The 27,486-nt window shown below is 41.2% G+C and overlaps 1 protein-coding gene across 1 annotated transcript; it reads right to left on the reverse strand.

Moving 5' to 3' along the window:
• Positions 1-12: 12 nt before the first annotated feature.
• DHX32 (DEAH-box helicase 32 (putative)) lies at positions 13-23,474 on the reverse strand. The gene is made up of 11 exons (XM_058029450.1): positions 23,205-23,474; positions 20,112-20,302; positions 17,632-18,004; positions 14,931-15,176; positions 12,680-12,779; positions 12,405-12,563; positions 5,226-5,417; positions 3,598-3,747; positions 1,918-2,108; positions 920-1,101; positions 13-205 (listed from the first exon to the last, which is right to left on the reverse strand). The coding sequence occupies exons 1-11, from the start codon at positions 23,472-23,474 to the stop codon at positions 13-15; spliced, it is 2,247 nt and encodes a 748-aa protein (XP_057885433.1).
• Between the last annotated feature and the right edge of the window lie 4,012 nt (positions 23,475-27,486).

A 27,486-nucleotide genomic window follows, 5' to 3' on the forward strand; every position in this document is an offset into this window, starting at 1 on the left:
TTCAGTCTGAATTCACTGAATAACACATCTCTGCTCAGTGGGAGTTTGGGGAAATTCCTCATTTTCTTTGCTGTCACTGGCAGTTTTCTGTTCCTCCTTTGTGGCTGAAACAGGTGCCAAGTGATTGATCACTTCCTGCAGAATATCCTTGCTTTCACTTGGAGGAAGATTGCTGAAATAATACTGAGGTACCAGCTCTGCAAATCTGGGGAGGAAATCACACAAAACATTATTCAGTTTTATTGAATTTTCAAATATTTGAACAATTATTTCCAGGCATATCTAAAAGAAGCTACAAAGTTGATATTTAAGCCCAAAGCTTTGCAAGAATCCAAGATTCTCTGCAAAATGTAATAGGAGTTTTTGCTTTTGGTAGCACTGAAAATCCTCAGCCTGCACTTGAGCTGCAGGCTGCATTAAATAGGAATTTCCCTGCTGTAGAGCAGAGTGGTTCAATAACATTATGAAAAAAGCTCTCCTATAAACATGGCAAATGAAAAAGATGGGAGAGTGAAATGGATATTCTTTGTGTAAAGAGATTTTTGCAGGAGGAGCACTCTGGTCTCTCCCTGAATCCATAAACAGGCCATGATTCAGCTGGCTGGCTACAGAAAATATGTTAAGAAAAGGATTTGCTGGAAAATAGCTTTTCAGGGAGCAAAGACCTTTCCAGCTGGATTCATGTGTGAGTACACTGCTCTGTTAACTCTGTTTGAATTTTTTTTCCATATATTTTAGCTTGTAAGAAATTTTGCAGCTAATAATGTGGCTTTTTCAATAGATTACAGTTACAGTGGCAAGTACTGAGAACAGTGAGGGCCTGAGAACACACATCTTTCCTGCTTATTTTTATTATCCTCCCAAAGTGATGATTTTGTGGCTTTAGGAGTGAAGGAGGGTTGCATCACAGGTCACTTACAGATGGGGGGAGATCTCAGAGACAACTCTGATGGAATTGCCCTCTGAGATGCTGAACTCATGGAACAAAACCCACTCTGGAATCCTCCTGGTGTTGCAATAGGATGAGAAGGGGTGGAGCTGGGCCACTTGTTTGTGTGTTAACATTAAATAATTCCCTGAGCCATCCACATCACGAGCAATCTAAAAAAAAAAAAACAACCAAAAACAATGTGGAGAGTTATCCATGATTGAACTGATCAGTGCCTTTTAGATTTTAACCAGAAATTAAAATTTCCTTCAGATACTTTCAACTGGAGCCACTTCCCAAGCTTGTGTGGGAAAGCTTGGGAGTGGATACCATGAAATGAGACTTAAAGAAAATGTTCATTTGTTTATTTGAAAGGAAGCTGCAACAAGTAAGTGCAAAACTCTCTGGGTTTGGCTTTGCAGGTCTGTGTGAAGACATACAAACATCTATTCTTTAGCACATTTACTTTTCATAGACTTTAAATACAAAGTGTCAGGCCATGAAATGTGCAGCTGGGAGAGGTAATTTTGGTATGGAGACTGCACAGGGATGTGAAGGAAAGCCTGGGGACTCAAGTGGGAATAAATCAATCTAGTTTACATTTACAGCTACAGTTAGAGTGCCTTCCTGAGATGAGGCAAGCTGTCTGCTATGCACACCTAAATATATCCAAGTATTTCTCTATTTCCAGGCAATTTTCACCTTCAAAAAGGAGGTAATTCCTGGGAGAATATTGCAATTTCAAGAGGTTTTTTTGAGGTGTAAGAGTTCTTTGAGTGAAAGGCATATTGGCAGTTTTTTTCTTGCTGTGGAGAGTGTGAACTCCATGCACTGAGAGAAGAACCCCAGAGAAAAGGCTGAAATGAGAAGTGTGATACACTGAGAAAAAAAATGGCTTTTATGGTAATCAAGAGATTTCACTAATGAGCTTAGGTTTTCTGAAATAATTTAACAGTGCAGGAAGATGAAGCCACAGAGTTTTTCCTTACATGCATGAAGTAACCAGATAAAAGAGCTTTCTTGATGCTCAGCAGATTTGCTTCTGATCCAAAGTCTGGTTCTGAGATGGGCAGCTCAATGCGCTTCATGATCTCCACCAGCTCGGCCCTGATCATCTCTGCCATGCTCAGGGCAGAGCAGCTCAGGAAACACTCACAGCACCACTGCTCCCTGCTGAGCTCTGTGGGGACAAACAATGGTTTGGCTTAAAGCAGAATCCCACTGCTGCACAGGTGCTGCTCTGTGCAATAAATGCTCTTGCACTGCTGCAGACATGTCCAAAGTTCTGGTAACGAGCCATGCAGACACCTTAGGCTCAGCTCACAAAGTGGGCAATACTTGATAACTCAGTTAGTTTTACAGAATTGCAGCTATTTCTTCCTCAATCTAATCCCTTCTTTGCTCTGTTATGAATAAAGCTTACCACAGAATGAATAGCAATTCTATTTTTCAGGCCTTGTAGATTTAGGCCAGGATATGGAGTTCAAATCGCACCTGTAGTGCTGGTGCTGCACTGTGGTAAAGGACTGGAGCTCCCTTCAGCATTCCACATGAACAGGAGACAATCCTGCTTCCCTGTCCCAGGTTTTTACTCAGTGAGTGCAAATTTATCCCTCTGCTGTCTGAGCACTGGACTCAGAAATGAACTGGAGCAGGGGAAAATGCAGTGAAGAGCTTCTGCTGCTCTGCAGTCTCCTGGCTTTTATTTGTGTTCCCTCAAATGTGGACTTTACTTGTCACAGACATGTTTTATGAAAAATCCTTTCCTTAGGATTTTTTCTCCTGAGAAGCTGGGAGGCCTCAGGAACAAAATGTAAACAATGATTATCTGCTGCTGTGGGATGCAACAGGTGCATCTGGGATTGGCCCATGTGGTTGTTTGTAATTAATGGCCAATCACAGTCAGCTGTCCAGACTGTCTTGGTCAGTCACAAGCCTTTGTTATCATTTCACAGAATCACAGAAGTTCAAGGCTGGAAGAGACCTATAAGATCATCAAGTCCAGCCCATGTTCTAACTGTTCAACTAGATCATGGCAGCAAGTGCCACATCCAGTCTTTTTTTGAATTCTTCAAGGGATGATGACTCCACCACCTCACTGGGTAAATGATTCCATTTCCATTCCTTTTCTATTCTTAGCTAGCCTTCTGATGAAATCCTTTCTTCTATTCTTTTAGTATAGTTTTAATATAATATATATAATAAAATAATAAATCAAGCCTTCTGAAATAGGGAGTCAACATTCTTGTCTCTTCCCTCATCCTAAGACCCCTGCAAACATCATCACATTTACTACTTTCCATTTGTCCTATAACTTTTCCTTTCAGATCACAGCTATCAAAACCCCACCAGAATTGTTGGGCTGTTGGAGGAATTGAGGTCCTCCTCAACAGCTTCTATTCACCCTAAACTTGGATTTTGTGCTTCTACAGGAGGAACCATCATTCTGGCTTTGCACAGTGCCACTTCAAAGGACAGCTGGAATATGGTTATGGATCCCTGTTGGTTCAGAGATGCTGTCCTAGGATATTTTTAATTAATTAGTAAATTAATATTCATCAGCAATAGCTACTCCCATAGGTTTCTCCCCGCATATCAGCAATTCTAGAAACAACCACCAGGTTTTTGGGTTTGCTTTTTTTCCCACACTGGTCCCAGGGCACACTTGCCTGTGTGAGTGGGGCCGGCAGTGGCTGCCCTGAAGGCGTTGAAGACGTTGATGAGGGTGCAGTGATCTCCGGCAGGGTGGGAGAAGCGGCGCCAGCGGCTCCGAGCGATCTCCTCTGTGCCGGGAGGGGCGGGCAGGAAGCAGCTGGGAGCTGAGGGAAAACCAGCCAGCGGTGAAAACACAGAGGTGCATGCACAAAACCCATTGGTATTTTGGGGTTTTTCCCTCCTTGGTTGCATTTAACCCCCAGTATTGGATCAGTGCTGAAGAACTGAACCTGCTGCATTCACTAAGTGTTTATTTTGTGGGTGTTCTACCAGTCTTGTTTTGTGCGAATCAGAAAAACTCCCACAGACACTGGAGGGTTTGATCTGCAGCCTTGGATTGATGTAAAAATACAATACACAGATATTAAGCAGAAAAATCATAAACTCCTATTTCTATAGCTGTAAGTAAGAATCTGCCTGAAGTGAGTGAGAAACTGCACTGATGAGATGGTGAAGGTTTATAATGCAGGGGTGGGGCTGTATGGAACGAGCTGAGAGTTCAGAAGTTAGAACAGAAGCAGATGTGTGCCTGTGAGACAGAAGCCCATTGGACAAAAGCATCCTCAGTGCAGCAGAAGTGAGTAAAGGTGATGGGTCAGAAAAGCAAAATAAACCCTGTGGCAGCTGTCCATGGGGTTAGAAAGTTCTAGATTGCCTTGCAACAAAGAACTTGTGACTGCTCTGAGCTATGGCAGAATGCTTGCTCCTCTGAAATCTCAGGGCCTCTGAGACTGATGTTTGTCTGAGCAATAAATTGTTCTTAGCCTGAAAATTGCCCCATCCCTTCATTTCTAGCACTTGACAATGATATTGTTTAGTTAATATGTATTGCAAACACAAAAGAGCAGCTTTCTCCCAGACTGATGCCAAAAAAGCTTCCTAATGTGACAACCTAATTCAACCAGAATCCAACAAATGGTTTCTTTATTATAAAAAGACATCTTTTGATTTAATGCCTTAATTTGCTCCTCTATGTTGAAATTTCTGCTTCCAGTGCATTTTACTTTTGTGTCTTTTGAGCTTTTCTAAAACTGAATTGTGCCTATGCTCAAACATTTACATTTGTTATATGTACTTTAGAAAAACCATCACAAGTTAAAAATCAACCCAGTTTGGGCATAAAAAGTTGTCCTACAAGGAGAACAACTCATGCAGACTGATAGCCTGTGGTTCATGTGTTTGCTGCCCAAGACTCCAAGGTTCTGTCAGAGAGACAAGATCACAAAGTAATTCTTTGTAGGTAAACAGTTCAATGTTTTATAATTAGAACTTTCTTTATTTTGCTGCACTGATCTGTCACAAATATAGATTAAAATAAGAAAGTTTCATTTTGAAGGGATGTTTCTTACAAAAGGTAGAAAGCCAATGGGCAGCTAAAGCCTGGAAATGGAATTCCATGTGGGAATTCTTTACTTAGCTTTCCTTGTATCCTTACAGTTAAGATTTTTACAACCAAATCTATTCATTTACTTGAAATAAACAGGATGTGAATAACAAAAATTTGCTTTTGTGGATAGATTTGGAAGGAATCTGGATTGGTCAGGTGGCACAAGGCCTGCAGTGAGAGCTGATCCAGCAGTACCTGTGACCATGGCTGCAATGGTGAGCATCTCATCCACACACTCAAATTCACAGGAAGCCAGCAGTGACTTGGACAGCTGAGGATCCAGGGGGAATTCTGACATAATAATCCCAAATTCAGAGAGGTTTCCATCGTTGTCCAGTGCTGCCAGATAATCCAGATCTTCCAAAGCCTGCATCAGGCTTTCAGGAGCTAAGGAAAAAGGGAAGAGAATTCCAGTTCTTGAGAGTGGTACACAGGAATGAATGTGTGAAGTCTCACTGTAATATTTCAGCTGTGGGAAAATGATACTTTTATTTGAACAAAAATAAGAACAAAAATAAACGATTAAGAACAAAAAGTAATGGATGAATGAAAGGCTGAGAAAATTCTGGAGGAAGAAGAGGTAACAATCATAAGCTGCATATCACTTTTTTGATACTTTAATGTCAGAAGCTCAGACACAATCCTCAATACCCCTAGATTCTGTCAAAACTCCTTCCATTATTGGCAGATTTCAGGTGGATTTTTTATGTCTATTCTTTTTTAAGAGGGGTGGTCACATTTTTGAGGGGTGCTGAGATACAGAACAGGTCTAGGAAAGATCTTTTTTAACCAGAGGAGATATTCTGATATTTACAGAAGTTATAACTTTCATTCTTGCAGGTCTTTGAAGTTCTCTTGACTGCCTTTTTAATTTTTATACTTTTTTTACATAGATTCTAATAACACCAGAAGAAAAATGGGAATGTAGTAAAAGAAAATGTCTCCCCAGCAACTGGCTGTACTTTCTCACTCCACAAAATTCAATGCTCAGTTTTCCCTTAGTGTGGGTGATAACTTCCTTACAACCTCCATAGGTAGAAGTGAGAACAGTGAGGCAGCAAAAATAATGAGGGAAATAAGAAAATGTCCTGAGAGGACAGGATTAAACAAATCAACCCTTAAAATTAGGGACTGAGCAGGTCTGAAAGGAAATCTGATGGTGATAAAAGGAGGTCAAACAAGCATAGAAGAGCTTTATGTGGTTGAGAGAGGGATCCTCAAGTTGAAGTTGTCAGGCCTACACCCCAAAAAATTGTTTTCAGAGCATGAAAAACATGGGTGGAAATTTGGGAGCTCCTGAAGTGTGAAGGTTCTTTAAGGTTCTTTTCCTCCCAGCTCTTTTCCAAGGTAGATTTCTATTCCAGGTTATATTGAATGGTCAATACCTGTCATGGTTAGCAGTTCATTTACATTCACAACTGCTCTCCAACCACTGCAGAAACTTTCTCCTCACTCCAGCCTGAGGAACTGGTTGATATTTTCTCAGTTTTATGGATAACAAGTTAAATTTGAAGCTGGTGGCAGAAATTCCACTGCAGCAGGACTTGGCTTCACCCCAGCCCTGGGAAGCTGCACTGGCCATTTGTCAGCTGCTGTCAGTCTGTCCATTAATGGGGAAAAATCCCTAAATAAAATATCCAGGCCACAAGCACAGCTGCCCACACAGGCAGCGGGTGCATCTGCACTTGCATCTTCATTAGCAGATGGCCAGAAATAATTTCTTGCATTCATTAAGAGTGGGAATGGCATCACCAAGACTAAGAGGCTGTGATTAGCTGCTAGGTCACATTTAGCCACACTTTCCCCACACAATCTGCAAGAAAATCTTGAGGTCAGGTTTTGACTTCATTGGCAGTGAATTGTTTATTGCCATCTCTCTGGAATTAACCAGTAAAAGTAAAAAATTGTTTATTGCCATCTCTCTGGAATTAACCAGTAAAAGTAAAATGGGAAGTAAACAAGCACCTGTTGCTTTTAACCTCATTCTGTTATGTCTGAAGGGGAAAAATCATTTATTAATTCCCCTTACGTGTTCTTTTCCATCATCTCAACCTGCTAATGTGACTTTGGTTAAGTTTAAACCACCCAGTATTCAGACAAATTCTCTGAGGAACCTGCAAATTCATTTTGAAACTGCTTCATTTCAGTCTCAGAGTTCCTCCCTCTGCCTGTACAATTCTATCCAGAGAAGACATTTATTATAAAAAATATGGGGTTTAGTGGGATAAACAATGAGCCCTTGCAAAAACTGAAGTATCTGAGAAGAAAATACTTAGGAGTTTTAAAGAAATGAGAAGTAGCAGCTGATGATGAATATGAGTCAGTGACAGGAAATAAAAATCAGTGATTGAAAATCAGGGATAGTAAAAGGGTCCCTCAGATGTGCAGTAATTACTAGGAGATCATGGAAAGCTGTTTTCCAGAATTCAACAAAGTAGTTTGTGCTAGAGCTCACAAAATACATGGTTATATGGCAGCCAATTTCAACCCCCTGATGGCATCAGTAATTTGCATTTTTATGCCCTAGAGTTAGTTGTCTTGAGATTTATAAGCACAAATTACTTCCCTGTCTTGCTATGAGTGTTCTGGAAAAAAAATAAAAAGAAAAAAAAAGATTCCTGGAGTTTTATTGCTCTAGAAAGGACAAGACAGTAAAGGTGGATTAGAGCAGGTGAAGGCACAGTAAAAAAGCAAAAATAAAAAACCAGAGTAGGGTTTTTTAGGGCTTCTTGCCAGCAGCAGCCACTGCTGCCTTGAGGTGTGAACCACGAGGATTTGTGACTCCACTGCTGCTTTCACAGCAGCAAAGCTCAAAAAACCTCTCAAGATGTGTCCTGGGCTTTCAACAAGAAGCTGTCACATCCCTGGAATTTTAAAAGGTATTTCCTAATCTGATATTTTCTTTCCCTGCTCTGTGTTCTTTGGCTGCTCTGGACTCATTTCAGGGAATCTGACCAGTTTTATGTAAATACAGATTCTGCTTGTGATCCTTCTTAGGCTTAGGAAAGCAAATATATAACTTAATGTTATTGTTAGCACTGGAATTGTTTATCTGAAAGTTTCAAGCTACTTAAAATGATATTCTTGGTTTTGTATTTCTGTAACTTTGATGTGAACAGAGTAAATTCTGTCTCTAAAGGCAGCTATACCTGTAGTCCTCAGCACCACATCCCAGCTGGCTGAAATGCAAGTGCTCAAGGTGTGAGCAAATAAATTAAAAAGTATTATCCTTGCTGCTTCAGGAAGCAAGTGATTTAGGGATTTGGTCTGTAATAAATGGATAATAAAGATAGGAATGAAACTTAAATTTTGGGATTTTAATAGTCCATTTAACTGCTCTCTTGTGCTTCTCTGGAGATCCACAGCTCCTGTGTTCTGGTCTCCTACTCTGCAAATGCTGAGGATGTAAAATACCTTTTTTTTGATAGATCTTTTCCTTTCAGAGGAATAACTTAAATAAAGAGCTGCCATGGCTGTCAGGTGAAGGGATGTTGTGCATAAGGAGCTGATGCTCTGCCTGGCACACCCCAGGTTGTGCAGGTTCTGTTGGGCTGAACAGCAGAAAGAATTGCCAAAGCAATTCCTGCAGGGAGAGCAGTCCTGGGAAGGGTGTTTGCTGTTCCTGCTTCCCAACACTGCTCCTTGGACAGCAAACTGAGAACAAGGAGGACTCTGTGCCAAGTTTTCCTCAAATTATGCAAAGATTTTTCTTCTGCAAGCACAAGTTTCTCTGTCCTGATTCTCTTTTCCCCCCCTGTACCTTCTGAGTCAGGATTTTTTATGTGTCTGTTCTGCTCTGAAGGCACCAGTTATAGCTATTATTTTGAAATGATAGTTGATCATTAAAAATTACCTCCCCAAGCTCATCCTTTGCAGTATTTCCATTCCCCCTCATGCTGCTTCATCACTCCTCCAGCCTGGCTGGTGATGGTCCCTGCTGTGCTTTTCTGCCAGGAAGGGCCTGACCTGCCCTGTCCTGACAGAATTTACTGAAAAATGTCTGCACACATCATTTAATTGATGAAATCCAGAATTTAATACAACAAAGAATTAACAAGTAAATTTAAGATAATAAACCTGCCCTGAAGTGATCTCTGCTGAGCAGAGTTTACATGGTGGATTGAGTTTCTGTCTTTGACAGTCTCCAGTAAAAATATGCCAACAATTAATTTTTCTGAAACAATTTGAAATTATGTAAATTTATACAACTCTTGTTATTCTGGATTTTCTAGAAATATATTCTCCAGGGGGTTGTGAAAGCATAGCTCTCAAATGTCATGGCCATGACCATTGATACATCCTTTAATCTGCAAATTGTTTAGGGAAATTCTGAATGAATGCAGAATCTGCAAATGCTTTCCCCTTGATCCCACAGAGAAATTTCACATGGCTTCATCTTTCTAATGATTCACTTAGCTTAAATAAGGATTTTCCAGTGATTTACAAAAGTACTCAACCTTGCTGCAATCTATGGCATTGGGATTCTTTTGTCCCTTTATAAACCCCAGCAAAGATCTATCTGATTTACTGATCAGAGTATAAACACATCCCTGTTCTAGGGGCACAGGAATCCTGATTTCCTATCACAATGTAATCACATCCCTGTTCTAGGGGCACAGGAATCCTGATTTCCTATCACAATGTAATCACATCCCTGTTCTAGGGGCACAGGAATCCTGATTTCCTGATCAGAGTATAAACACATCTCCTGTTCTTGTAATCACATCCCTGTTCTAGGGGCACAGGAATCCTGATTTCCTATCAGAATGTAATCACATCCCTGTTCTTGTGATCACATCCCTGTTCTAGGGGCACAGGAATCCCTCTGATGCACTTTGGAGCTGCAGTGCCAGGTTCATTTTCCTCTGGCTCATGAATTCCAGAAAGGGGAGCGAGCTCTGCTGCATTTGCTGCTCTCCATTATGGCATGAATTAAATGCAGCAGCTGTAAGCCTGACATGTTTGTTGCTTTCATAATGCAGTAATGAGTCAGACCTAATCCAGGCTTTTATTTCTCCTCAAAGAGCAGCAGGAAAAAAAAAATCCCTTGTGCACATTGTTGCTGAGCAGAAATAAAATGTTTTACTGATGTATTTTTTGTCTCTTATCTGCTGCACGTTCTCCATGTGCAGGAGACAGATTGAGAAGAACTTCTTGCTATGGATTTCAGTGTCCTTCTGATTTGTTTGTTCCACAGTTATCTCAGTGAAAACTTGACTTTGTTCAGGAGAAATTCACCTGAAACTCCTAAAGCCTCCCTGTGTTTCAGCTGCAAAGACAAGGTGAGAATGTTGGACAGAAACAGAGGAGGGGAAGCCTGTGGCACCCAGGGGATGCTGCAATGTTTTTATTCCTTTTACTCCAAGGGAACTCAGCTCCAAGGAGGGGAAGAGCCATGGAACAGCCAAACCCATGGCAGGGATGGAACTGGGTGATCTTTAAGTTCCCTTCCAGCCCAAACCATTCTTGGTTTGTGTGCTTGAAAGGCTGATGTGTTTGGAGTTCTGTGAGCTGCTCCAACACAGGAACTGACTCTCCTGACAAATTTATCCCTTGGGCTCTCCAGTTTCTTTTAGAGAATTTCACAGCAGGCACTCCAGACTCTGTGTTCTGACTGTGGGAGCTTTGCACTCATCCCTGGAGGGTTCTGTAGGGATCAGTCCAAGTGCTGGTAGGAAAAAAGTTCCCTGTCTGCTCCAAAGTGGAAAGAAAGCCAATGTGTGAGGTGTCCTGGTTAAAGGAGGAGCTGTGCTGGATCACCAAAGCTGTGTCTCAAATGTTCAATTGTGTAAGGCAGGAAGCAAACAAGGAAATTGTGCAGAATTTCTCCTCTCCTTTCAGAGCACCTCTGCAGTGTTTGTGGGATTTTTCCTTTCTTCAGCCAGTTTGTCCACTGTACTAAGTGGACAATAATTCAGTAATTCCTAAAACTGTTCAATACCAACACCTGACACTCTTGATCTAGTCAGCAAAAGCTTTGTCATATGTGTTGTCCATCCAAGTAAAGCCAATTCTTTCACTCACCAAATACCTTCACAATTTTCACACATCTTTCTTCAGCTGCATTATCCAAAAATACAGCTAAAACTTAGAATTCCTGTATCTGTGAAACCCTTATGTGCCTCTAGCATTTCATTCTCTCTGAATGCTGTCCCATTTAAATCCAAAAATGCTGAATGCTTTCCCTGATATAATTCTACTAATTTCTTCTACAGTTCAAGACCAAATTTCTTCATATCCAGGAAAAGCATTAAAATGTTTTAGTGTATTTTTTAATAGTAAAATATGTTTTAAATTTGAGTGGAAGCAAATTATTCCATAAGCATTTTCCATGCAGATTTTGTGGGTTCAGCACAGGAGATGACACAAGGCCAAAATACTCCAATTCTCATTGGTTTTGAATTAATTACCATCAGACTGGTCATGCTTTTTCCCTATTTCTATTAGGCATGTTTCTGCTAAACAACACACAAGGGAAAAATACAATAAATTTTTCTTGAAAATTCCACTTAACCATCTATTGCAACATCCAGCAGTGAGAATTAGCACTTTATTACTGATTAATTACAGTGAACAACACATAGAAGAGATCATTCCAATTTTGTGTAAGTGCACAAGGAAAGGCAAGATAATATAAGAAATGTTCCTGTTTGTACTGGAAAATTTTCAAGAATGAAGCCAGCAATCCCCAAAGCTGAAATCAGGGCTATTTCCCTCACTTTAATGGGTTTCAAAGAACCTGCAGTGGCATTTGGGGTTTGTGATAAGCCAGAAAAGAGGAAAATATCCTATAGAAAAAAACCTCAATTATAAAGTCAGGGAAAAACTTCCTTTATTCTCTTACCTCAAATTCAGTGTTTTCCCTGGCTAGTATTGCAAGTGTATTTGGCTTTATTTTATAAGGAATATTGCCCTAAGGAACAGCCCAGTGTAAATTTGAGGTGGGAGATGCTGGAGGATAAGGAGGAAGCTCATTTCCTCCACACACATCCCCCAGGTAACAGCAGTGCTTTATTTGGCTTGTAAACTTTTGATTAAAGGAATGTATTTCATTGGATATCTGTACAATGCCTTGTACAACAGGGCACAAATTTTCTTTGTGGCTTACAGGAAAATAATATGTAACCTAGATGAGAAGATACTTGGAATATTGATTTTTTTTTTTAGCATTCCAATTCCATTCAGATACTTTATGGTCTTTTTTCTAAGTGCTATTGAGCTGAGAACTGCTGCAGCAGGTAAGTGGGAAAAGCAGGGTGATATTATTACAAGTCTTTAAATAAAAAACAATCCTGTGAGTGACAGGGTAAAATTAACCTGGAAAAAACTTCTAAAATAATGATAAAAATATGAGAAATTGGTGAATCCTCTTACCTGGGCTGCTGATGAAGTCACAGTGAGCAAAGCCTGCTATGTCCATCCTCTTCAGGAACAGGACCAAGCTGATGAGGTTGGATTCCTGAACTTTAGCTGGAATTTCTGCCTTCATTTCCTTGTGTGTAAATTCTTCAGGGTACAAGCAGAAGATTTTCCCTGGAAGAGAATTCAGGAAAATTACCTTTTTTAAAATGCTTCATCCTCACGTTGCCACGTTGGTTGTATTAATAAATTTGAGCTAATGGATTGAAATTTTGAGCTAATATTTCTACCTGATGGAGACATGCCCAGAATTTGTTTATGCACCTCTGCTTGACTTTGGCTGATAGGCTGGGTTAGAACAGAGTCTGCTCTGATTCTAGGATTGTACACCTTTAAATGAAAGAGACACCAAGCATCAGACAAGTACACAAGGGCTGCAAAAATATGAATGGTCTGTACTCAATTTCTCTCTAGGTCATTTCACAGAAAGGGTAGTAACAGTTTTCATTTCTTTTCGTTTCAGCAGCTTGGGAAGGAGAGCACTCAGCACCCTGACAAACTGACAGATGTTCTGCAGTCACTCTAAGTGTGCTCTGAGATAAATGTCTTCTTTTCCCCCCTGAAGAAATGTACCTTACTGAAGCAGAAAATGCTATCATCAAGAAAAACATCAGAAAATATTATTTATTTCTTGCAGTGACAGAATCCCAACCTTTTCTGACAGCATTTTGCTCCCTAGCTCCAGATTTTTGTCTTAATATTGGAACTACAGGAGATGAGGGCTGTATTGGAGATATATGATGCATTGTTTTATAGTTATCTTAATTATGCTTTATTTGGATTAAGCTGAGGAGCTGATTCACTGCTCTGGCCACAAGCCTGTGGTGTCCAGCAAGACTTAAAACTGCCAGGATAAGGCAGCTCTCTACTCCTGCCTTATGAGTCAACTCTACCTGCTTGAAGCAGATTAAAAAAATGATAAAAATTAAAAAAAAACATCCTTCAGTGCAGGGCACAAATTTCCTTTCCTGCAGGTGAATTGCTGATTTACCCCAGCTGTAAGGATCAGGTGGGATATTTTGCTCTGCACTGAACTTTTCCTGTTCCCTCTGTGCTCAGCTGGCTTTGGCTGAAGGGGAGTTTGAACTGGTGAGGGAGGACTGAACAAAAGAATTGAATTAAAGGTAAAAATTGCATCACTGATTGATGGAGGGGATTTGATAGACATCAGGACTGTTGGATCTGGTTTGTTCTCACTGATTTGTATTTTAAATTCACAACATTTGTAATTTGTTGAATTGTACTCTGGGCTTCAGGTGACCATGGCAGTGAAATTCATGTCTGCCATCCAAGAAAACTGCAGTTGTAGGAATAAGTTTAAGAAATAAGCATGGTCTAATTGAAAACTGCTTTTGGGCTCTTCTTCCTGGCACACAAAACTGTAACTTTTTTAAACTTGCCTTGAGACTGAGTTAGTTCATAATTCCCAGTTAAAAACCTTTTAAAATGGCAGATTTGTGCAGTGAAAATGAAAGGTACTGGTAGTTCACAAGCTTTTCCCTGAAATACCTGCAAGGCCAATCAGGATGAATGATTCCTGCTCCAAAATGTTGGGAACACTTAACTCCAATTTTGGTTATTCCACCTTGTACTATAGAAAGGAAATGTATTACATTGTTTCTTTTGCCTCTTACTGGAATTTTTATTTTAACCAGACAGTTACAAAACCTGTAGTGGTGCAGCTCTCCAGTTCATGTTCCTACACTCATCCCTTAGGACTTCAGTTTTGTAGAAATAAAACAAATGAGATTTTTTAAAATTTTTTTTTTTTTGCAGCTGTACTAATCCTTCCCAGGGTGGAAAACAAAAAAATGAAGTCAAACTTAGAATGAACTGGAAAAGGTTAAGTATGAATTAGATAAATCAGTTTATTTAGTTAATTTATCTAAGTATTTCTAATGCAATTAGATAAATTGCAGTATTTGGAAGGGAGCACATGGCCAGGAGGAGCACAAGCAGCTTGAAAAAATAGAGATTCCCTGTGAGGGCAATTACTAAATAATTAAATAAGGGATAAGAATAATCTCCTAAACCACATCTACCAACAGGTGTCTAAGAAGTGATTTATTTTGCTTTATGGATGAAATACTGAAGAGAGATTCATGACTGATAGGCCAGACTCAGGTGAGATTTATTTTGCAAACAATCTGTCATGGGTTTGGTGCCCAAATGAGTGGCAATTTCAACTGGAAGTGTTCATCTGCTTTTAGAAACTTCAAAAATCCAATTTCTGATTGGATTTGGGAAGTAACTGCGATTTCTTGCTTGGTTTTCATGAGATGTCCATGAAAATGATTTAAATTCTATTAATTTGCTTGTTAAAAATATCATAGAACCTGTGCTGTGAAAGAAGAGAGAACCACATGATCCTCTAGAGATTATTTGCATTAATCTGAGCTGCACAATTCCCTCTCCCCTGCCCTGGAAAGCCCTTTTGCAGAGTTTATTTTGGACAAAGTGCCTCTGCTCCCCTTCACTGACCTTTCTTGTCTCCACACCCACATCGATGACAAAAGTCACGTTTTTGGTCCAGATCAGAGGTTCTCCAGAGCTGGTGGTGAGCAGCACTTTCCTCCTGTATTTTTGGCAGCATTTCTGCTTGTTTTGAATGAGTTTGGGAGTCAGGTCTTGTTTTGTGGGGTACAAAGGGATGGGGATGAGTTCTCCAAGGTCAGGGTTTAAATTGGGCTGTTCCTGTCTGATCAGCTGATAAGCTTTCTCAATTTCCTGGAATCAAGAGAAATACATTTTTTCCTTACAAAATTGTTATATTCTTAGTCCAATTGCATCACATAAAATGATCAAAATATGCAGAAACCTCCCTACTTTCCCTTAATTATTATATTTGAGAAGATGTAATTATTGTAAAGGTTTGAATTTCCCCCCCCCCAATGATTAATAAACCTTATAAAGATTTAATAAAGTCAATAAAATGTCCCTAACTTGTATCACCTTTAAAAGAGTTCACAGATCCAGAGGTTAGACAGGAATTGTAAAAGCTTTTTGTTGTGGTTTTAGTGTTTTTTTGTTGGGGGGGTTAAAAAGAAACCATTTATGCTCTGCACCATTTTTTGAGAGGCATACAAAAATAATTCATGGCCTTGCTCAGTCTGAGAGGGAATTTTTTTAAAAGCATTTTTATTAGCAAAGGTTTTGCAAAATTGAAAAGCCAGACTGAGTTTCTCTTTGAGAGTGACACCACATTTCCAGCAGTTATAGGTTGAAAGTGCTCCATAAAAATTGTTATAAAGATACAAGAGTGACATCTAAGAGCAAGGCTGGCAGCAGGGTAGCTCATAAATCCTGATGTTCTTGGTTAATTCATATTTTTGTTTAGTTTAAAAGACAGCTGAGTGCTTGGGAACAGTGAGCCATTACCACTATGAAACTTTAAATCACAGTTAAACAAGAATTCATGGGATGTTCTGGTCCATAATGAGTGTTCTGTTCATTGAGAGAGAGAAAAATGAGTGATCTCTTCTTGGCAAGAAAGAAATTCCTATTTTAGTTTTGTGGGGAATTTACCTGTCAAAAAAAACCCAACCTTTTTAAGCAGAAATGAAACTTTTGAAGTGGAAAGAGAGTGTGTTTTTTCTCTGACATTATCTATTGTAAATAAGGGGACTAACACAGAGAATTCATTACTTTATCATTTGTAAAATTGGTGTCTATAAGGTTTAAAACTGATTATTGACATTATTAAAAGTGTTTCATATCCATCCCTCTTTTAACAGCAAAAAGCAACAAACACTACCTGGGTAGCTTGTGGTAAATTATCTTTGCTGAGAAAAGTCATTATTTCCTGGGGATTTTGTTGTTCTAAAGCAGATTTAATGACACACAGTGGAAGATTGGGGATCATTATCAGGAAAATAATAATAATAATAATCACAAATACTGCAATATTTATTTGATTGTGAGGTTACTTTGGCAGCTCTAAAGGACTTGCTGGTGCAGTGAATTCAGGGAACCACTGCTGTCTACAGAGATTCAAAGGTGTCACTATTTAGAATGGCCAAGCCTGTGCAGATTCCTGGATTTTCTGCCACACCTCTGGAGTGACATTTTCCTCCTGCTACTGTGCACACAAATGGTTGGGGAGAAGAATCCAAATGGAAAAATCTCCTTGGGAGGTTGAAGGTAAAACCCCCCTGTGCTGTAGGGCATTGATGAGGCTGGACCTGTGTCCGTGTGTCCATTCCCAGCCAACAGGGATAACACAAACTGTGGGATGCCCAATGCCAGGACAGGTTATTAAATCCCTGCCCTTGTGCTGCTTCTACAGCTTTTTGCATCACACAAAAGGATGGTGGCCTTTCTTTCAACCTGCAAAAAAATATATACTTTCTACACAATATTTATGTGTTTTATAGATGTTTTATGTGAATAAAACACAGTGTTATGTATGCCATGACTTCTTTCAAGGAAAACCATGAAATTATAAAACCTGGTGGCACATCTGCTGTCTTAGCTACTAAGACAGCAGTTTTTTAATCCGACTTAAAAATACCTTAGCAAGGTATTTATGGGTCAGATTAAAAAAACACATTTCCTGATTAGAATCAGAAAGAGAACAGGTTTAGTTCCTAGACAAGCTACCTAGGACAGAGGCTAGATAGAGTTAAAGGAATAAAACACGGATTTATTAAAGGCCTTCACAGGATACACGTTGGGCAGTACAAGAGCCTGGCCATGGCTACACCCAAGATGGACAATGAGTCACGAGGTTTCACACTTGTATAAGCTTTGGTCCATTTCCATACGGGGGTTAATGTTGAAATGTTGTTGCTTTCAGAATATCTGACTGGAATGGACAGCCAGGAGTTTAATCAAAGTTTCTTTGCGCAGCATTTTGCTAAAAAATAGGAGACAATATTGATTCTGTTTCTAATGTAGATGGACCCAAGATGGACGGCGTGTCACGAGTTTTCACATTTTTATGAGTTCTGCTCCATTTCCATTCTGGGGTTCATTGTCCAATTCCAGCTCCAGGTTATGAAGTCTCATCCTCCCAGGTTGCTCTCCCCAGTTTGCTGTTTGCCCTTTTTGGGGCCTGGAAAAGGATTGTTCTGTGTGACTGGGCCGTGAGGAGAACTTGCTAACACTTTATATGAAGTTCAGAGTTATTTCCCACGCGGAAAACACGAAAGCTAAACCTTAAGGCACCAGTTGAACAACTCACCTGCTCAGATGCCAGGAAGATGACGATGTCCCCCCTCTCCCTGGCGTGGTGGATCTCCAGGAGCAGCCTGAGGGCCGGCAGGAAGGGGTCCCCGTGGGGGCTGCAGGAGAACACGGCCTGGGCGCGGTGCCGGCCCCGCACGCGCAGCACGGGCACGCTGCCACAGAACCCCTGCAGGGCGCTGCACATGTGGGGGGCAGTGAGCAGCACCAGCCTCAGCTCTGCCCTGGCTGCCAGCACCCCCTTCAGCAGGCCCAGCAGGGCGTCTGTGGCCACCGTCCTTTGGTGCACGTCGTCCAGGACGATGACGCTGTAGCAGCTCAGCAGGGGCGTGGACATCATCTCCCTCTGCAGCATCTCATCTGTGCAGTACCTGAAACACACACACACACAGCACTCCACCAACAGAGCAACAAAAATGTACCAAAAGCCTTGGACTATTATTGCAGGAAATTAATTCAGTGTCTTGGGGGCAGCTTGGTTCTTTCTGTTCCAACAGGAAAGGTTTGATAAGAACAGGGAGTATTTTTAGTCTCAGTTACATGTTCAAATCCTTCCTTTGGCAGCTACAAACCTGATGTGATTCAATGACACTCAGAGACACAGTGGTGGAAAGGATGCTCCAGGCAAAAGCAGAAATCCTCCTGCCCTGAAATCATCTGTTCATCTTCCATCACATGCCATAAACAACTCCTGAGCTAGGAACAAATCCCTTTGGATGAGGAAAAGAAGGTGCACTTGAGGAAGAGCCAGAATCAAGATGAACAATTAATTTATACCATAAGGCCCTCCTCTCTTCTATCCCTGCTGCTGACAGGTTTTTTAAAGGATATTATTTTTGTTGGTGGCACAGCAGGACTTGGAATTCTTGAAGCAGGTTTTGATGTGTGAGAGGAAGGGATTCATCTCCCTCTCAACAGGAGCAGCTGCAGGGAGTTCTCCACAGACAAAGGACAGGCAAGAGGAAGAGTGGTGGAAATTGATTTTCAGAAGTGGTGAGTATCCTCTTCTTCACTTGAACCCGGGGGCTGAGAAAAAAACTTGTGGTCTAGACATGATACTTTGTGCCTCCCATATTAAGGAACCAGAGAAAATAACTCTCATAACTTTCTGGGAGGCTCAAAAGCTGAATCCTCTGTTCCTGCTGTCACCTGCCTGTACTTGTTACATTAAGTGCATTTGTTATCTCCCAAAAATCCCCCTGAATGCTATTGTCCTCTTGTTGATGGATATATCCCCTTCTAGCCATGTTTTTTGATTGCTTTTGAATTTAAACTTGGCAAAAATTATCTCCTGTTCTCTTCTGGTAATGAACATTCCTGTACTGGAAAATAGAAAACAAAAGTAGAGGAAAAGAAAAAGAGGTTACTGAGGTGCTTAATGAAGTTTTGCATGGACAGTAACCTTGCCTAGTTAAATCTCTGCTATGATTTATCCCAGAATGCCTCCTTCAAACCTTTTAGTGCTTACTGATTCATCACAAAATCTCTGCAGAACAGAGGAGAGAGCCCATTCACTGCAGTCTCATGTGAGGCTCTGATCAGAGCTCAGGGTGCCCAGGACTGAGGGAATGAATGGCTGGAGGGGTTCAGGCTGGATTTAGGGAAAGGTTCTCCCTCAGAGGGTGCTGGGAATGGGCACGGCCCCGAGGAGTTGTCCAGGAGTTTGGACAACACTGCAGGGATACCCAGGGTGGGATTGTTGGGGTGCCTGTGCTGCACTGGGTGATCCCTCTGGGGTCCCTTCTACCTCAATACACCGTGATTTTAAAATTCTACAACTTTCCAAAGCAGCTTTGATTTTTATTTACAAGATCTGCAGTGCTGCCAGCTTCCCCAGCCACACCTTGTCCCGAAGGCCTCCAAAGGCACTGTGAAAAATGTGTATTTTATGACTGGTTTTTTGCAAATATTCAAATAAATGTTATATGTGTTGTGTTAGAAAGTTATGCTGTATTAATTCTCTTAAGTAATGTGTTAAATACAGTTTTAGGTTATAACAAAATGTTAAAGTAGAAACTATGCTATGTAGGACACTTTATTTTCTAAAGATAAGACTCCGAGATAGCAGCCACAGGACACCTGAACCTTTCAGAGAAAGAGAATTTATTGCTCCATTATCAGGAGAAATGAACTTCTTCCTGCCTTGCTCGGGCAGGATGACGCTGTTAGGATTATGAGGAAGAAATTGACGATGACCACACAGAATCCTGCGTGTGAATGGAATTTATGCATCGTGTATGAGGTGTATGAATATGCAACAGGTTGTTGTTTTTAAGGCTTAATCCTCTGTTAACGTGGGTTCTGTTTTGGGCTTACACTGCCCAGAAAAAGGTACCCGGACATCCGCAACTGTTTGTTTCTATTGTCTTATATTGTCCTAATCCAAATTGTCCAAATTATTATTACTCTAACTGTATGACTATTTTTATAACCATTTTATTACTTTTAAATTTTCAGAAGCAAGGGATTGGCACCAACCTGAGGATGGTGTCGGGCGCGCAGCAGCTCTCGAAGGGCACGCAGTACCCCACCTCATGGCCCACGCCGAGCTCCATCTGATCGGCCACACGCAGGGCCAGCGCCACGGCGGCCCGGGGCAGCACCTGCGTGCACACCACGGCCCCGCGGGGCTGCAGGGCCAGGCAGTGCTCGGCACACCACTGAGGGACCTGCGGGGACAGCAGGACACCAGGGTGAGGGCTGGATGGGCTCCTGGAAACCACCGCGGGGCTGCAGGGCCATGCGGTGCTCGGCACAGCACTGAGGGACCTGCGGGGACAGCACAGCACCAGGGTGAGGGCTGCACGGCATCAGCACGCTCAGCTCCTTAGGAAACCAAAGCTATGAGCTTAGCGAATCAATGTTGTCAAAAGTGCCTTATGAATTTAATCTTTTTTCCCCCGTCATTTTCATTTTGTAAAGAGGAACCCCTGAGGGAGGTGGGGGTGCTCAGCCTGGAGAAAAGGAGACTCAGGGCTGCCCCCATCACTCTCACAGCTCCTGAAAGGTGCCTGTGCTCAGCTGGGGCTGGGCTCTGTCTCCAGCAGCACTGACACAGCCAGAGCACACAGCCTCAAGGGAAATACAGGCTGGATATCAGGAAAAATAGAGTGATAAAGTTCTGGAATGGCTGCCCGGGGAGGTGGTGCAGTCCCCATCCCTGGGTGTGTTTAACAAAGCCTGGATGTGGCACTGGGGGCCAGGGTTCAGTTGAGGGGTTGGGGCTGGGTGGGACTTGATGATCTTGAAGGTCTGTTCCAGCCCAGTGATTCTGTGAAGTCTGCAAATTCTGTGAATTCCGTGAAAGAGTCCAGTAAAGGAAATTAAAATGAATATACTGCAAAACCAATGATAACATTTTCTGAACCTTTATATTGGGATAATGGATTTATCCCATTATCTCAAGACTAATAAGTATTTTCTGGACTAAACACATGTTTATTTTAAAGAGGGTGAGGTATACAAACTGTGGGGTTTGTATTTGATTAGATTATAAAGGACTAATTATTATTAGTTTAATTTCCCATAGGCTAATTGCTGTTAGGAGCTCATTCCAGGACTGGAATTTTGAACAGCTGGAATGTTCTCAGCAGTGTGGAACAGCAAAACCAAGCTTGAGAGCTCGCTGCTCACAGGGCCTGCACCATGCATGGGAATTACCCATATCAGCTCTTGGAATCTCTTAAATTCTCAACATGGATTAGAAGGTTTTTCTGGGAATTGCTCAGCTGGACTCAGGTTGGTTGGAATTTGCTGCAGAAGGGGCATCTGGGGAGGAGGTGACAGCAGGGGCACTGCAAGCACGTGCTGATGGATCCAGCTGATGCCTTGTGAAGGCTGCCCTAGAACAGAGGCTGGACAGAGCTAAAGAATAAAGTAGGGATTCATTAAGAGGCCTCAAATAGGTCCACCTTGGGCAGCACATCCCAAAATGGCCCCAAAATGGACAACTGGTCACCAGGTCTCTCACTTTGGTCAGTTCTGCTCCATTTGCATATTGGAATTAATTGTCCAATTACAGCTTTAGATTATGAAGTCCTGTCTTGTTTTTCTCTCTCCAGCCCACGGTGTTTGTGCTCCTGGGCTGAGATTTGGGTCATTTGTCCTTGGTGCCCAGCTGGAGCAGGAATTGTTTTGTCTCCCTGCTACGTGCAGAGAACTCACCATCCCCTAATATGAAGCCTAGACTTGCACACTAAAGCAGAATAGAATCTGAAAAATATAAAAGCTAAACCCGAGGCATCACAGCGAGGTCGGTGCAGTTGTGTTCAGGGCTGGCTCAGCAGCAAACCTGCCCCTGCTGGATCATATCCATGGAGAACATATCCCTGGATTTCAAACTGACAAATGCCACAGCCAATATCTGTAATTTCAGATGAATTACTCTGCAAACACATGAACTACTCCAGGAACTTACCCAGCAGCTCCTTAGTTTATATGTTTACTAACATCAACACTGGAAAATATCCATGTCTTGTTGTTATGAGAAATTAAAATTGCACTAAAAATATTATTTAATGGATGTATTAGGTTTTAAATCCTTCGTTGAATCAACATCTAAAGCTAGGTGCATCAGCCACATATAATTTATTTCTGTATAGTTATACACATTTCTAGAAACGTTTAAAAACCAACCAGCAATGTGCTACATCTTATTGAAGGTTCCATAAAATTTGCCTTGTTAAAGGACAATTTAAAAGCTAACATTTCTTAGCAAGTTGTTTACTATTACACAAGTTTTTTGTGTGTAAATTACAGGCAATAACAAGGGGTAAAAACTTGGCACTCCAAAAATTATATGGACGTGAATCATTTTTATGGGAACATAGGAATTTTCAGGGAGAGGTGTGATGTGTCTAGTTTAAAATGTGATCTCTAGAAGTGTCCAGCATTGAAGTCTGTAGGATATATGAGATGCCCTGAAACAGTAATTATCCTGCAGCTCTACCTGTGAGAAATTTTTCTCCTGATCCCAGTCATAAACAACAGTATTTTGGCTGATAGCACTTACTTGAAAATTCTTTTCTACTCTCTGTGACAGCAGACCTGGCTTGTTATATATTGGTAAAGCAGAATTTCATAGTCTGACTGATACTTGTGAGCTTAGACTCAGCTGAGATTGTGGCTTCAGTGGTTTCTTTTAACAGGAGTTTTGTAAAGTAATTTTGTGCTGTTGGAGAGAACATTTGCTCCTGGATGAAGAGGGTGAAAGACCATTAATTCTCCCTGAGAATCAGCCCTGCTGATTTCAATCCTTCATTCCCTGCGAATGTTTTGTCACTTTATCTTATGACAAATCCCCCTGTATTTCTTTCCTGATACAGCATTAACCAGAAGCAAAACACAGAGTAACTTCAAATTTTTTTGAGTGCTTGAAGAAAGTTATTAAAATGTTTAATATATTTCAAATCTGTACTTGACTCCATTAATCTTTATTCACTTTCTGCATTTCACTTTCCCTTTCTGGCCTTAATACTTGGATTACAATAGTTACAGTGACTCTGAAATTCACACCTCATTAAATGTTCTAAAACTGCATTTAAAAACCCCAACCAAGTCTGTTGTACTGACCTGGGAGCTCTTGCCAGTCTTAGCATCTCCTGACACAATCACAATTTGATTATGAAGCAAAGTTTCCATGAAAGTACATTTTTCCTGCCATATTGGAAGCTCTTCTCTCTCCTTCATCAGTCTGTAGTAACGGGAGGAGTAAGGCAAGCCATCAAAAGGATTAAGCTCTAAATCTTCTCCACAGACAAGAATTTCCTCTTCATCCCCGTCGCTGCCGTCCAGTAATTCTGACAAGCAGTGGTTCTCTGGAGAAAAGGTTAAATACTCCATTTTCTTACATATATTATTCCCAGCAAAAGCACGTTAGTGATGGAAGGAGTCCTTTGTGTGCTGATTGATCATTTTGGCCCCCTAAACCTGAGCAAATCCATTTTTCCTCGCTCCAGGATTAGTATTTCACAGCTCTTGGGTTTAAAAGTCCAGGCTCGGTGTCCAGCTGCCTTTGTGGTCTGCTTGTCTCACTCTGGATGGTTTAACAACCCCAGTGAGCCTGGAGAAAATATATTTTAAAAAAATAACCACCAAAAAATCTTCCAAATGGCAGCAATGGAAGCAGAAAGAGAAGCTGAGCAGATTTTGCAGTTCAGCATTGAGTCCAGCCCGTGAGTCCCAGTGTTTGCTCTTGTCCAGGCTGGGGAATAATTGGGCAAAGCAGCTGAGCCTGACCTTTGTGGCTGCTGGGGGAGGCTCTGGAGCTCTGGCTGTGATTGCAGGGCTGGCATGTGGGAGCTAATCCCTGCACAAAGCTGCACCCCTGGGTGCTGCAGCCACGGGCAGGGCTCTGCCTTTGTGCTCTGTGCTGGGCTCCGGTGAGTCACAGCAGCAAAAACTCTTTTTATTGCACTCTGTGGATGAGCCCGGAGGTCTTGGGAGGCTTTAGCAGCTTTTGCTGCAGTTAAAATACACTTAATACATGAAAAAATCCCAGTTCTAATGCTTCAAGGGCACCAGAAGTGGCCTTGGAAGGTGGTGGAAGAAAAAACAGAAAAAACATTATTGATGTAAAGTAACTCCAACTCTGAGGACTCAAAAGTAGCAAAATAGCTTCCTAATCTTGGCTGAGCTGTGCTGTAAGACAAATATGAAATAACACTTTTTATTTTAGCTCCAGAGGGCAGTTATCACCAGGGTGCTGATAATGTCCAGTTTTCATGCTCAGTTAGGCTGTTCTGCTGCATTTGGATTCCACTTTTCCTCTGACCTTCATGGGTCCCTCTAATCCACCCTGTTTGTCTGATTTTGTGTTCCACCCCTCCCTGCTTGTTGTTACAAAGTCCCTGCCTTTGGGGTCTCTGCCTCTGCCAAATGGGCCCCAAATTACTCAATAAGGCAGAAATGTCAGGAGGGGATTGGGAGTTCAATCCCACAAAAGGTTTTTTTTGGTAAAAGTCATCTTAAAACAACATTAAGGATTTTTCAGGGTAAAATTAATATTAAAACATCTTGAAACAAACACATGATTTGCTATTGTCCTGCATTTTCCTTGTTTTTCACATATTTAGCAGCAGTAGCACTCTGATTTCCTCATTTGCAGTACAGGCTCATCTCCTAAACACTGAGAATTGGACAGCAATATTCCTGGTTCACTGAACAAATTTGAATTGTCATACCACAGCAATTTTTTTTTGTTCTCCCTTTTTGGTATGTGTAATACAAGAAAGCAGATTAAAATGTTACCAAATCAAGAAGAACATTTTACTATTTGAAAATGAAATATTTTGAAACTAGTTTTCCTTTTGTGATCATGTTTTAACAGACTAGGTTGCTGACTGATTGACTTTATTTATCTCTGCTAAAATAGGGCCTGTAAAACTTTATTTTTCCTTTCAGGCAGGCCTTCAAGGACTTACAAGATGTGTGCTTTAATATTATACAGAAGAATTTAATTAATTCTAATAAATAACAAAACACTTTCTGCAGATGAGTGCTTTTAGTAAATTAGGTATAAGCTGCTTTCAAAGATATCAATGAGAACTTTGCTATTGATATAAATTATATATTATTGTGCAAGTGCTGATGATAATGCACACTAGGAAAGGAATAAATACCACACAACATATTCTGGATATTTAATAAAGACTCCTTAATACACAGCTACTCCTTGCAGCTTTGCTATTAAATCTTTCAGGAGAGGAGGATTTTCTGGGTGTGATTTAAAAGAATTTGATCTGTGCTCTCAGTGGCATTACAGAGACCTTTCTTCCACATTTTTCCTCCCCCATTTCAGCAGAAATATTTTGCAATAGCAGTGGGAATTTAAGGGTGTCACTTCTTTTTTTTTAGCCCAAGAATGTTGTTTAAATAGAGGGCTTTAGATTAAATTTACTTTATAATGTGGTGAATAAAGCCTGTGAAATGTGAAGGTGAGACATCCTGCCTGTTGACATCAGAATTAGAGTTTATTGTTGTTAAATGAGGACCAGCAGATGCTGTCCAGAGCAGTTCCTCCTTCCATCCTATTTCCCAACCCAGACTCTTTGATGCCAAATCCCTCCAGTGGGATGTGGAGCAGCATCTTTGCAGCTGGAAGTGGAGGGGCTGCTCCTAACCTTGAATTATTTTAGTCCTCAGGCTTTGATAATTTTCCCTTTTAACACAAAGATGTGTGCTGGTGTATTTTGATATTTCCTCCTTCTGTTCGTGTGGCTGATCCGTGACCCGATGTCTCCTCTGCACTCCAGATCTGGAGCTGGCAATTAACCTGAACTGTGTTTTTCCTAATGAGGGCTGTGTTTTACCTGCCCAGCACCTGAGTTATTCCCTGGGGCTGGATGATCTTGCTGAGCCTCTGTTTTTCCACGATCTGAGACTGCTGGGTTGCAGGGCTGTGAGCCCAGGCTGGGCTGGACCTGCAGCTGATCGTGCACAGCCCAAGGCAGGGCATGCAAGGGGGAAAGCTGGCTGAGAGCTGCATTGTGGCACAGGAAATCCTCGTGGAAGAAGTTTCCTGAGCTAAAAGCAGGGCATGGCACAGGGGTCTCCTTGTACATAACAAAGCTGATGCAGTCACCTGTGTGGGCAAAGCAGCTGCAGTGGCTGCAGGGGCAGAACCTGAGGGGAGGATGTCTCTGTGATTTATGGAGTCCTGCTGCTGAAAATGACACTTTAATAGTCTCAGCAGGAGTTCTTGTTGTTGTTTTGGTTGCTCTTTATGCTGCTATGAATATGAAAGCTTGGTGCCTGGCCAAGAGACAGCAAATAAATGTGAAAAAACCCCTCTCATTTGAAGACTCTGTTACTTCTCTCTTGGCCCACAGACAGCAGCATTTAACCTTGCTTATACTGTAACTAAATTACAGTTTATTGAGCAAAGTGTAAAACTAAAGCAGAGAATTTTCACCAGTGAGAGAGACACCAGCAGCACAGATGTCTCACACTTCTATTGTGTTTTAATTCCCACTTAAGGTCCTGCTGTCTGGTAAAATATTTTGCATTAGTGCTCTTAAAAGTACTGACAGCCAGTGATGGATTGATGCAGAACAAAGTGTTTCAAGTCAGGATATAAAAAAGTATCTAATTTTACCTCAGTGGTTCCCAGTATTGGATGGAAATGCTATGAGAATTGAGCTGAAACTGTCCATGTTTATCCAATAAACTTGGCTGGGTGTGATTCAATCCCAGGTCAGCCCAGGAAAGGACTGGGATGGACTGGTTTGGTGTGGAGCACTGTCTGAACGCCCTGAGTGTTCATAATCAGAAACAAAGGACAGCTCAAACCAAGTTTTCTTTGTGTATTACCATATTCCTCAGCAGCATTTGCTTAATAAAACCATTGCTTATCTCATTATCTGCTGTAGAGCTGGGCTAGGACAGCACCCACAGAACTGTCAGCCCCACAGCAGATCTGGGCTTTTATTCTCCATTTGCATGATGACATCAAAAGCAAACTCCTATCTCTGTCTGCCTTTTGCAAGTACAGTTTTTCCTTGGCTGTTTCAGAAAATGGCTTTAAGAACAATTTAAACACCAAGACAGCTTAAGACAGATGATAGGAGGCCTAAATGAGATTTTATTCTAATTTATTGTTGCTTTTTTTTAATGTAATGGGATATCTTAATCTGTTTTCTGTTCTCTTTCTGTTGTTTAGAAAAGCAAGACCAGCTTTGTTTTCAGTTCATAAGTACAATATTCATTTGTGCTAGAGAGTTAACACTTTCCAGAGCTGCAGGAGGAGGGAGAAATAAAGATAATTCATTGGGAAGAGAATAAAAAACATTTTAAATTTGGATTAAAATGAGATGAAGAGTCAGCTAGGATGGTATTAGTACAGTTTGTTCCACAT

This window comes from Melospiza georgiana, chromosome 8 (assembly GCF_028018845.1).
Source record: "Melospiza georgiana isolate bMelGeo1 chromosome 8, bMelGeo1.pri, whole genome shotgun sequence".
Classification (NCBI taxonomy): domain Eukaryota; kingdom Metazoa; phylum Chordata; class Aves; order Passeriformes; family Passerellidae; genus Melospiza; species Melospiza georgiana.

Bases quoted from the DNA above. Each gene is read 5' to 3' on its own strand.
- DHX32 (XM_058029450.1), bottom strand. From the start codon at position 23,474: ATGGAGTATTTAACCTTTTCTCCAGAGAACCACTGCTTGTCAGAATTA. The intron at 20,303-23,204 runs GTCAGTACAACA...CTGTCCCCGCAG, and splicing joins AGACTGGCAAGAGCTCCCAG to GTCCCTCAGTGGTGTGCCGA. The intron at 18,005-20,111 runs GTTGGTGCCAAT...TGTGTGTTTCAG, and splicing joins GCGCCCGACACCATCCTCAG to GTACTGCACAGATGAGATGC.